We start from the raw sequence: 13,257 nt of genomic DNA, 5'->3' as shown, positions 1-13,257 counted from the left end.
ACTCACTAATGGTAGTGAGGAATAGAGTTCATTAATCAGTAACATATTTAAAACTTAATTTCTGTTGATAGGGTACAGGCCTGATTTTCTGTATCCAGATTTCAGATTAGAAGGTCCATTGGCCTCCAACCTACCCACCAACTTCTTTAACAGCGAAGGGAAAATGTCTTTTGGGATTGTTGGGTATTTTCTTCCGCAAGATGTACATTTGTATTCATCTAGTATCTGACACCAATAGATTTTCATAGGGCGAAAATACGACAAGTCCAGTGGTTGAGTCAGATGTGTTGTGTTTGGTGGTAAGGCAATGAATGAAATATCATTGTCTTCACACATCTTAATAACCTTCGTGCTAATGTGGCTGCTTAGGTTGTCCCCTATAACGACCTCCTTTCCTTCTTTCTTCTTCAGCTCAGGTAAGAGTAAAGTCATGAACCAGTCCTCAAAACTGGTTCTGTCGAACCAACCACTTTCTGTGCGGTTATATCTGGCTCCTAGAGGTCCACCCTCTGTCCAAGTATCCCACATTCTCTCAGCCTTATAATTGATATATGGTGGTAAGATCTCGCCAGCCGCATTGCCGCACATGATGATTGAGACCGACACTTTGCTTGAATTAATTATGACTTCGGGATATTTAAACCCCGTTTAGTTAAGACCCTTTTCTTTCCTGCGTCATCAACCAGGTTTGTCTCACTGCAATTGTAAATATTTTCAGGGGCAATACCTTCCTGTTCCTTATCAGTGTTATCGACGTATACATTTATTATGCCTCTGGTCACAGCAGCTCTACTCCTCTTAATATTACTTGCAAATCTTTGTGATAATCGGTCACAGTGTCTCTGAACAAATGATTCAGCCCAACGTTTTCCAGGAAAATTGTTGGTGAACCTTATTTCTTTACGGCCGCATGAATCTAGATACATTTTTACAATGCAGCGAAGGTCAATTGTGGAAATAGGAAATCCGAACTCGCTCAGTTTGATAGCGTGCTTTACAAATGATTCCTCCTCTTGTGAAGTAAACACACAGCTTCGTCCAGTTGGTGCCACATTGTTTTCCCGTACAGCTTTCATTTTAAGAATTATAGAACTGCGTGGAATTCCATAGACAACTGCAGCCTTGTGAGAGGAAATTCTGCAGTATTTCCTGATTACATTGATATATACATTATAGAGTTTCAAATTAAAAATAACCTATATATACCAGATTTTAAAGTTTTTGTCATGTGTGCCACTGAGGCCATTTTATTTCTGTTACAGAAACCAGTATTACGTTGAAAAGAACTGTGAACTTTCTGTTTCCAGCAATTATACATATGATACGTTGTATATATTGGTGACAGTGCAGGTTTCTAGTGTCTGTAAATGATTATCTTTGCTAGTATTTGCTTTTGCGTTGCTGAAGCAGTTTGTTCATGTGTTACTGAATGTTCTTTGCCCAAATGCTACATATATTTGTGGAAGTACATATCCTTTAGTGTGCAATAAATACGAACTATCCCACACATTAAGAAACTCAACAAAAGGAAATTCTGTGGTAATCAGTTCACAAACACAGCAAGCCACACTGTTGAAAGTAACCTTTGTGTCAGTTCTTCAGGGAAGAAACTCCTACATGGCACACCTCCTGGTGATTCAAATTTTTGTGTTAACAATAGCGCTGTTTGTTGTGGATTTGTAGTTATTGATATGGGCATCTTATATTCTTTGATAAAGGAAGTGGCAAAATGTAAACAGTGTGATGGTGTAGGCTGTCTGGAAATAACTGAACAACAAAGTAGCAGAGAGGCTCTAGCGTCAAAATTAGTTGTTCTGTGTAGATCCTGCAATAAATCTACCTCAAAAATGACTTGTGAACATTGTGCATAATGCGTATGATGTGAATTTGAAGTTACTGTATGTAATGCGTGCAATTGGAAAAGGAAAAAAGGCTGCCACAAACGTTTTGTGGTTTCATGGACGTTCCTCCTCCTCCCAGTAGGTTCAGCAAGTACATAAAAATACTTTTAGGTGCCTTGACGGTTGTGTCTAAAGCATCTATGAAATGTGTGGTAGAAAAAACTGTACATATTAGTGGAACCAGGGAAATGGTTGTTCCAATAGATGGGACAGGCAACGTTGAGGAAATCGTTCCTTGAACGGTGTTGTAAGTGCTACTTCTCTGGAGAATGGAAAAGTTGTTGATGTTGAGTGCTTATCTGAGTATTGCCACACCTGCCATGGTATCACTGAAGGACATATTGAACATGAGTGTTCTAAGAATTATGATGGTTACAGTGGAGGAATGGAGTGTGGTGGAACTCTAAAAAATATGTCAGAGGTCAGTGCCCGTTTATAGTGTTAGATATATGGATTACCTAGGCGATGGGGACTATAAAGCTTTCAATAAAATTAATGAGTTCTATTTTTATGGTGATACCTTGTTAACAAAACCTGTAGTGCTGTGGACATGTGCAAATGAGGGTGGGTGCTAGATTGAGGAAGCTATGAAAGAGAAATGAAAGGAAAGTTGCCATCTGATGGAAAATCTCTGTCTGGCCAAGGCAGATTGACAGAAACTGAAATAGACCTCCTTCAGAGTTATTAAGGACTGGCCATTAAGCAAACTGCACCTCTGAATGATGTTACAGCAATGAGAAAAGCTGTACGGGCATCCTACTTTCATAAGTTGTCCACAGATGACCACCCTGTTCACAGACTTTGCCCTAAAGAGCAGATTCTTGGTGCAGTTACCAAAAAGCAAAAGAAAGTGGTCAGATACACCATCGTAAGCATTCTCTTCCTGAACCTATTATGAATGAAATAAAACCAATTTTCAAGAGACCTAAGTGGCCCTGTTTTGCTTAGTAAATGTCTTCATTGGGGCACTCAGAATACAAATGAAAGTTTCAACCATTGCATATCGGGAAGATTACCCAAGAATGTTTTTTAGAACTAAATACATTAAAAGTTGGTGTACTTGATGCAGCGATATGTTTCAATGATGGAGTGATAGGAAGGTTGGAAGTCCTGGGAAATTTAGGCATAAAATGTGGCTCTAATATGGAAGATCAATTGCTTGTGAGTGACAGACAACGGGTGCATGAAGCTGAAAGATTTGCTCATTAAGTTACCAAAGAATCAAGAAGTGCTAAAAGGAATTCCAAGAGGAAGCTTGAAGATGAAGAAATGCTGCAGGTTGAAGACTATGCTTCAGGAATGTTCTGAGGCACAGTTTAACTCGACTCATATCTTCATTCGCAATTTCCCGCAAGTTGTATTTTTCAGAATTCAGGTACAAATATTTTCTAAAGTTTATAAAGCATAACTCTTTTTTTTTTTCTGTGACCTGCAATAGTCCATACTCATATAGTAGACCTAAGCGCTATTGCAGAATCAACTAATTATAGAAAAAATAACATTTTTATTAGGAAAAAATAAAAATGAAAATGAAAGATGATTTTTTTTTATCCTTTTAATATACATAATAGGTGGAATTAAATAGGTCTAGTACCTCAGCCATCATTTCATGCATACCTGGTAAAAATTTGGTCTCCTCCAAATATATAACATTGGATTTAGTGCTTTCTCAATTTGAGGAAGCATTTTGGGGAAAAAATGCATCAATTTCTGTGTAATTTTTTAATAATCCTAAGCAGGTTCAAAAATATTCCAAATACTTCTAATTTGTTTAGAAAGTGTGCTGCATTACCTGATATCAACAAAAAATCTGTAAAACATGTACATTATAAACGGTGCCTGAAAGAAATAGGTGTTGATTTTTCATTTTATTGACCCAAAAAGAATCCTGTATCCTTAAGAGCCCTCTGAATGATGCACTGATGTTATCCCATTTTAATGCAGGTGGGCCTTGAGTTTCAGGATACATCTGTTTTTCGGGGTATACCACACAAAGAAAATTACACCAAATCGTATTTCTTTGCCTTGGCAAAGAGCTGAATGTTCAAATTGTCTTTGACTTACAGTGTAGATTTCGACAATATAGTCAGCCAATCAGCACTGTGGGACATACAACACAAATGTTTTCTGTAATCTTATACACTTAACTTGGTTACGGAAATCTGCAATTGTTTCAAATTGTTAACCAAATTTTATGATCTACCTATTGACAGTAAGAATCCTTCCTCTATCAGATATTTAATGCAACTCGTCCAAAAATGTTAGGATATTAGTGATAACAGGGTTTCAGTTTGCAAATTGTTTAATATTTAATCCTTAAAAGCAGTCTGTTTTCGTCAAACGAGGTGCATTAAAACCAAATTTTGGTATCATTGTTCTGACGACAATTTCTGTGGGCCTGACAGAAATATTTCTTAAACAGATGTGCCTTAAAAGTCCGTTTGTTAATGTGCTGTTTTACTGTTAACATACTTTAAAAATGGAATCAGTGTTACGTTGCAGTGGCATGGAAGATACCAGACGAGAGGCTTAAGATGAATTCTGCTTACAAATTACTTTTGTCAGTAGGCCAGCTCATTGATACTCAAAATTAAAGTATCTCTCATGAGTTACTGCAACATTTTTGTGGAAGGAAACTCTCCAGGAAAAAATCTGAATGTCAGGGTGTAGCAGCAAAGTATCCAGCAGTATTACGCAGTTGCAAAGTTGTGGTCATAGGTTGGTTGGTTAGTTTTTGTAATATCAGACAGTGAAGCATTATTATGGATTGTATTGTTTCTGAGGGAATTTTTTGGAGCAATCTAAACATGATTGGAAAGGCTTATACCTTTATTGAAGCAAGACTGCTTGACAAAAAAATTAATTATTTTGTAGAAGTGTTTAAATTTGGTCTTGAATGATTATAATTTCAGACATTTAAATGTAGTGCTCCATTTGTGTGTGTGTGTGTGGGGGGGGGGGTTTAGACGCAGTAGAAAATTTGCACTAAAGACACAAGTGTGTGGAATGTTCTTGAATTAAATGTTTCTGTTTCAGGTGGTTACAAACGCATGTCTTCTGAAAGAAGTTGATTTGTACACTGTTCAGAAAGAGGACTTACATTTTACGGCACCATTTCATCTTCAGGTGCGACGGAACGACTACATTCAAGCGTTAGTGACATTTTTTAACATAGAGTTCACAAAGTGCCATAAACGTATTGGTTTCAGCACTGCTCCAGAGGCTCCGTACACTCATTGGAAGCAGACAGTATTTTACTTTGATGATTATCTTACTGTGAAGAAAAATGAGGAAATATATGGTGTGTTCTCAATGAAGCCGAATGCTAGAAATAATAGGGATCTGGATTTTACCATAGAGCTGGACTTCAAAGGCGAGCTCGGTGAAGTGCATGAAAGTAATGTGTATCGCATGCGCTAGGTTGTCCTATTTAAATGGAATTGTTATTTAAGTGACTCAGTGGCCCGACTTGTCAATTTTAGTATTGAAAGTTGTTAATAACTTTCAGTATGTGTTTTGAAACACAAACATCCATGTGCCACGGGGTCTTCATCAGAGTATAGAAGCTAGCGTGATACGTATCCCTTTTTTGAAAAGTAAATATTTATAAGAGACAAAAAGTGAAATGCTGCCAAATACTCTTGATCAGATTTTGTGCACATGTAAGTTTGATCTTCCATACAACAAATAAAGATCATGGACTTCTTACAGTATTCAGAAGAAACACTTTTTACAAGTTGTCTTAAATTTAAAAAATACAAACTCCAGTTTTTATAAGCTGATGTAAAAATCTTGATGTGAAAAGAAAGGCTGAGAGACAAATCTTACTGAAATTATGTCAAGTAACTTACAATAAAGGCTGATGAATGTCATATTGATTACATGATCTGTTTAAAGACTTTAAATTGAATTTGAAATATAAAGTAAAAAACTTATTTTTGTCATATTTGAATTAATAATGTGTTCTCTTTCTGCAAAGAAATTTAGTACATGATGATGCTAGATATTATCAGTAGTATGTATTTATACACAGATGCGAAGATTGATAACAGGCAAGCTTCAAACTTCGCAAGTAAATGTGATGAAAGAAAATTTTATGTTTAACTGTGTTGTCAAAGTCCACAATGACTTTTGAAATTAACTGCACCAGCCTTCTGAAAGTCACAATATTTAATGTAGAAAGGAAAGCAGTTTTGCCGCATTACGGATCTGGTAAGCAGCATATATTGTGCCCCCTATACCCCCACCCCGCTTTCTCCTGCAGTTCTTTTGGTGCCTTATATTGCAGTATAGCATGTAGGCTCAATCAAAGGGCACACTTATTCTACAGGTATCACCTGAAGATGGCTGTAAAGTATGCTGTCAAAATGTCATGTTACTACACCCAGCAACAGTGCAAACAATTGCTGTTTAGGTGTTAAAATTAGGTTTGTGTTGTTTGAACATGAATTTTGTCACTTGAGGTAATGTAGTGAAAGTAAGTTAACACTGGATTGCTGTTGATAGGAAGATAGCTGACAGTGCCTTGCATATTTGTGTAAAGGTGGTTGGTAGCTATGCTGAAATGGAATGGGGGTAAGAAATCAGAATATATAATTCTCTTCATCCTCTGGGCTTCAATGTATTGCAGAACTTGGCAACTTTTGAAAGCAGCTGAATCCTGATAATATTGTGACAAAACTAAATCTTTCCTCAATCGTAAGTTTAGATTGACCGTCAGTGTTGTGCTAGGCACAGCACGGTCTAGTAGGAGGTGGTATGCCATTTCCTGCCCAGTCCCTTATGGGGTGAGGGGGTTACAATTTCACATGAACACTGAACTAATGTGTGTAATGTGGCATTTTTCACGTCAACAAGTCATTGATGAAAGTGATTGAATCCCCAACCCTTTGGATTTTAAATCCTGGTTACCTAGGGAGAAATCAAATTACAGCGACATTTTTGCATAGGTAACAGTAAATTAGCTAGTTTTATTCACATTATCACAGTAGATATCTGCAAGCTCTTACTTACAAGGGAACCTCCCCATCGCACCCCCCTCAGATTTAGTTATAAGTTGGCACAGTGGATAGGCCTTGATAAACTGAACACAGATCAATTGAGAAAACAGGAAGAAGTTGTGTGGAACTGTGAAAAAATAAGCAAAATATACTAACTGAGTAGCCCATGGGCGACATAGGCAATATCATGGAGACAGTTAGCTCACGAGCGCCGTGGTAGCATGAGTAGCTGCAAAAGGAGAGGTCCTTGGTTCAAGTCTTCCCATCGAGTGAAAATTTTACTTTCTTTATTTTTGCATAGTTATTATCTGTCCGTTCGTTCATTGACGTCTCTGTTCACTGTAATAAGTTTAGTGTCTGTGTTTTGCGACGCATCGCAAAACCGTGCGATTAGTAGACGAAAGGACGTGCCTCTCCAATGGGAACCAAAAACATTTGATCGCAAGGTCATAGGTCAACCGATTCCTCCACAGGAAAACTCATTTGATATATTCTATACGACACTGGTGACGGCATGTGCGTCACATGACAGGAATATGTTGTCGACCCACCTAACTTGTACACTTGGCGAATGGGTAAAAAGATTCTTCTACCTTGCCCGATTTAGGTTTTCTTGTGAATGTGATAATCACTCCCAAAAAAGTGATGAAAACAAGAGTTTGTCACATAAACTGAAAATAAAAAATTAAACTTTTCACTCGATGGAAGATTTGAACCAAGGACCTTTCGTTCCGCAGCTGCTCACGAGACCACGGCGCTCCTGCGTTTTCGATATCCTTGATGTTGCATATCTTCCCATGAACTACTCAGTTTGTATTTTTGGTTATTTTTTCACAGTTCCACACAACTTCTTCCTGTTTTCTGAATTGATCCGTGTTCATTTTTTCAAGGCCTATCCACTGTGCCAACTTATAACTAAATCTAAGGGGGGTGCGATGGGGAGGTTCCCTTGTTAGTGTGACTGCTTTGTTTTATTTTAACCTTATCACTTCTAGATTGTTTTAATTCCGCTTTGTGTGTGTGTGTGTGTGTGTGTGTGTGTGTGTGTGTGTCACCTAGCTGCTGCCTCACATATTTCCGAAAATAAACAAAACTAAAAAATGAAATTGGTCAGGGAAGCACCTATGCCTCTGATCACACAATGGGCAGGAATGCATAAACCATGTATGTTTTTTCTACAGAAATGAAAGCTACAGGCATAATAGGTGATGGCAGATGTTTCACTGTTCGAAACCTCATACATTGTGAAATAGCAGGTGCTGCAGTTTTTACTGTAATGTGCAGCGCAAGGGTTGCCTGCACTGTCCTGCAGCCCACTACAAACAGACCGCTATCAGTATGTATGCTTTACCTACCCTGTTCAGTCTGTTAGTGTATCCTGCTCGGGCCTGCTGTCACATGTGACACACGTGGGAAGTAATGTTTTAAGCTGTAAAAGTTACGTATAGGGTCCCCCTTGCATTTTTGCATTTTATGTATGACATGTACATAAAACATTTTATGTATGATGTACATAAGAGGCATAAAAATACTTTTCAGGGACTTGGTTATAATGTAACAAAAACTGCTGATATAACTGGAACTGATAACTGTCTGGGAAATAGAAATGTCTGGCTCAATTTCATACATCATAACCGTTGTTTTTGGAAAGCCTGCGGCTGTCATTCATTATTTAAATAATGAAACACTGCACCAGGTACGTATTGTTTCATGCTTAACATGACATGTTACGAGAATTTTTTTCTCGTCAAGTACAAATATTTACATAAGGATTTTGTGTGGTGTTTTCCTATGTGATGATTTTCAGACATGTTTCGCTCAGCATGAAAAAATACATAATTGGCCCTGTTGTTAAGCAAAAAACATTTGAGCGTGCAAAGTGAGTGAAGGTGTCAACTAGCGCTAGCCAAGTGACCACACAATGAAACGTGCTAAACCTGGTTCAACAAAGGTGTCTTGGTGGTCACAACAATCACAAAATTGTGCATGTGCAATAGAGACAGTTTGTAAATGGTTGATCTTTATTTGAACAAACCTAGTTACTCCCATCAGCCACCACACTGTGCAGAAAATGGCGGCAGGAGGAGATACTGCATAAATTGTTCAAACTTCTTCACATTTACCATTTCAAATCTGCTGAGTAGAGCGCCCTGGTGTCAAGAAACTTAACCACGTAATGTTTGTAAACACTATGTGATGACCAATGTCGTGCCAGTATCCTTTTATGTCAGTTTTTGTCTCCTCAGTATTTTTTTCATAAAGCGTAAATCATAGGAAAATTATGAATACATTGATGCAAAATCAGGTGCAAATTAACATTTTTGGACAAAGGTAATTGGACAGGAGCGATAAAGAAATGTCATAAACTGCGAGAAAACATTAACCGGAAATGTAAAAGTCGAGATATACTGTAGCTTGTGACATTTGCAGTCCTCTCATCGCTACGCCCACCTTCAGTAACGAAGAAAGAAGAGTGATGATGTTCATTTACGGTGAATGCCACAGAAACACAACCACAGCTGTAGCCGTGTACAATGAATGATGTGCGTATTGATTGACCCTTCATATTGTACCATTTCCTGCATATGCACATTGCTCATAGAAGCAGGTGGCTTGGCACCCAGAAAACGTCAGTGTGCAAACACAGCAACTAACAGTGGCGACAAAATTGCTGTTCAGGCTGCTATAATTTAACAATCCTGAGGTGGGTGTTAGACAGATTATATGTGGTTCTTGAATAAGCCGTGGCAGTGTGTGGAGAAATTTGCATAGGCAAACGTTTCATTCATGTAATATTTCCCTCCACCAAGAACTGTGTGGGAATGACTTTGAATCACACGTGGAATTCTGTTGCTTTGTATTTCAGAGACTGCTAGGCCACCCTGACTTTCTGCACGATACATTGTGTACGGGTGAAGCTTGGTTCACAAGTCATGTTCATGTTAATCTGTGGAACATGCACTAAGTGACCTGTACAGAATCCCCGCTGGCTTTGCGCGATTGCTCATCGTCAATGGGGTGTCAAACTGCATGTGCAGCAATAACTGTGCAAACACCACAATCTGTGCAACACTCATTTGTTCACCATCTCCACAACTTTAGTGATGCAAACAGTGGGCACATTGAACATCTGTTGAGGTGATGCAGGTTTTTTCCTGTGCTGCATATCGTGTACAGACTTGAAGTTTCTGTGTGCTATATGCCATTAATAATTGTGTTTAGGACACTAGAACAGTCTTATCACTAAATTGTATCTCTAGTTTCCATTTGTGAAGAAAAAACATACATGTACCATTTAAATGAAAACAATGTACTGGGTGAAGATGTTAACCTAAGTCTCTGTCTTAAACAGAAAGTATTCTCCAGTTAACTATTAGAACAATAATTCAAAAGTTTATCCAGTATACTGGAGACACTTTTCTACATGTTTGGACTTAACGATATCACTGTTTTGCACCAGATGTAACGTGGATCACAGCAGCTAAGAGTCAAATTTCACGTGATTCGGTCTATGTTCTGTTCTGTTGATCTTATGTGGACCACAGAACATTCTGCCAGCTAAAATTAAAATTTAGAAAAGTCTTGATCGCATATTTTTTATTGGAGTGAGTGACAGGTTTCGACTCTGCCCAGACGAGTTTTGTCGACCCTCGACACTTGTGTAGAGTCCATCCACCACTCTGAAGTCTGAAGATGACTATGAAAGAGTCGAAACCGGTCACTCACTCCAATAAGTAAAATAAAAATTGCAATCAAGACTGTATTAAATTTTAATTTTAAGATCGCTGAGTATGTTTTCAAAAATTCTGCCAGTTTTCATAAATGAATTACAGGCAAATGCAGTTATTAGTATTATAAAAAAAATAGTTTGTTACAGTTACAGATAGGCAAAGCAAAAAGACCATTACACTGTAAGCTTTCTGCCAGAGCCTTATTCAGTAAAGAAAATACATATATTCACACAATTAGGCACATCTCATGCACACGGCTGCTGTCTCTGAAGCCAGAATGCAACTCTTGAATGAAAGCAGCAGTCCAGAGTGGGGCTGGGAAGGGCGAGGATAGAACAATACTGTCTGGCGGAGTGTGCGAGGACTAGATAGCAGCAGGATTTTAATGTATTGGTAATATTGTTGATATTCCAATCTGGACTTACCATTATTCAAGTAATACATTTAACGCAGTGTTTGCTATGATCTCTAGTATGAAAAAAGTCACTGAAAATTTCAGCACCAGGTTCTTTGTCATACCCTCTTTTACCGTTAGAAATTGTCACCAAAGGCTTGAAACAACAGAAATATGTTCACTAAAGACGTAGACTGAACTAACATTTCTATGTTAACACACATTTACACTCTTGCAAGTGCTTAATTATAAAATTAAGATGAACAGTTCTCGGATTCCCTGTTAATAAAAGATTTTTTATTTGCCTTGCAACTGGTTTGTTATGGCCAGTTTCCTTCCCCGTCTCTTGGAAATCTTTTTCTCTCTGCACATTGTAGTCGTCATAATGTGTTCTCGAATATATCTTTCGCTACAGTTTTTTCCTGTGTTCTTTCTTACGTTACTGAAGTTGTGAGACGTGGGTGTCTTCTCTCCTCAGCAAAACATATGTAAGTATGATTAAAGAGAAATATTAAACCCTCACAGGATTTCAGCACATCTTACTCAATAATTTTAATAATTAGGTGACATTATATTGTTAAATCTCATTGAGCAAGTACCCTCTGCACTTTAATTCCTTCAACCAGTGGGACACTCATATCTATCAAAGGGCATTCAGATTGCACAGTTGTCTAGCCAGAATCAATGATTTTTTAGTGAAAATTTCCTAACTGAATCTGTATGATATAGCCCTCTAATGAACAGCTGTCATCTTGTTGTGAAAAGCATGACCACTTGCCTAGCCAATATGCTCTGTCTTCTAAGTAACATTGATCAAGAAATTTGACACAAAAGATGTCTAAGTATTCACTGTTCCAGGTGTGGATGTTTGTTACCTGCAAGTGAATTTCAGTTCATAGCATACAAATTTATGCAAAGAAATTTGCTAGTTTTATTCTTTTATGACTATATGTTGTGCCTCTTTAAATTATTCAAAATGAAAGTTAATCTGAAAATAGTGTGTTTACTACAGGATATTGGTGTGGATGGATACTGATATAGAGTAAAATTGCAATGAGAGGAAAAGGCCATTCTGTTCACCCAGACTGGGGTCTACTAAATAGGGTATTGTGACAGAATTGCTGGCCATTAATTACCTTCAGGAGTGATACATCTGTACTGCTGAGAGGCATATATCAGGGTATGCAACACTATTCTAGGTTTTGGAACTAGTAGTTCCTTTCCCAGGTGGTGGAAAGGCGTAATTTGTGAAAGATTAAAAAGGAATGGTGGGTCACTCAGACCATCTTTTACTATGGAGACAGTTATGATGGGGAACATGAAATGGTTGTAAACATTGTAATGCTATTGACTTTTCTTCACTGTTTCTTTTCATGTCGCCAAAGGTGACTGAATGGCTTACCAGAATATGGACTAGATGATTTATTGGAAGGATAGAAATGGATAAGTTATAAAAAAAATCAGGTTTTTGGAAATCCTGATGTAGTTGATAATTATACACTCATGCTATACATATGAGTAACAGATCAATATTTATACTTTAGGAGTAAATAAGACTACTTACTGAATAGCTGAAGTTTGATATGAGTGCTTTTTTGTGTGTGTTTGTACTGTAGTTTGTCAAAGGATTGCTTCTACAAGCTAGCTGTTTCCATCCTTTCTGTGTGATGACAACTCAATGCTTCTGCTATTTCGTAAGTGGTCCCCTTCCTCCTTTACTATTTATGTTCTACGTGAACTTTCCTCTCAGATCAGTATTTTGAAGATGCCAGTAGAGCATGGCATCACAGTGGAAAGATTAGCCTGAGCGCTATGAGAAAATTGGCTGCTTTAGCTTAGCTCTGTCATATCAGTTTCTGTTTCTCTTTTGTCTAAGTGTTAGGCTTTGTTTTTCATATTTTCTGATGTCGGACTAGTTTATTATAAGTGACTGTATTTCCTAGCTCATTACAATAAATTTTATTTAGTTGACATTCCAAGTAAATGTTTTAGAAAGTCAAAGATATTTCTGTGGTACCACCAAAATGTGGTTTTCATGTGTCCAGAAGACTAACCAGCCATTTGTTCTTTAGCTTATTACCTCCACTGATTATCGTTGGTTTCATCTATTCCGTACACATATGCTTCTCTCTTCAAACCATATGTAACATGTTTTCTCAGGATTGAAAACACTTTCTCATTTTTACTTCCTTTTCCACAAAAAAAGGCATTGGCAAACTATTTTTACCTTT

General features: G+C 37.6%; 1 protein-coding gene across 4 annotated transcripts in view; it reads left to right on the top strand.

The window, feature by feature from the left end:
* LOC126467535 (protein arginine N-methyltransferase 1) overlaps positions 1-5,773 on the top strand; it is a 30,454-nt gene extending 24,681 nt beyond the window's left edge. For all 4 annotated transcript variants that reach the window (XM_050096471.1, XM_050096469.1, XM_050096473.1 and 1 more), the window contains exon 5: positions 4,938-5,773. In XM_050096471.1, the coding sequence (XP_049952428.1) occupies positions 4,938-5,321 (384 nt within the window). In that variant the 3' untranslated portion in view covers positions 5,322-5,773. The remainder of the gene's footprint in view (positions 1-4,937) is intronic.
* Positions 5,774-13,257: the final 7,484 nt, after the last annotated feature.

The sequence above is a fragment of the Schistocerca serialis genome, chromosome 1 (assembly GCF_023864345.2).
Source record: "Schistocerca serialis cubense isolate TAMUIC-IGC-003099 chromosome 1, iqSchSeri2.2, whole genome shotgun sequence".
NCBI lineage: Eukaryota > Metazoa > Arthropoda > Insecta > Orthoptera > Acrididae > Schistocerca > Schistocerca serialis.
This window is presented reverse-complemented; position numbering and strand designations above follow the sequence as displayed.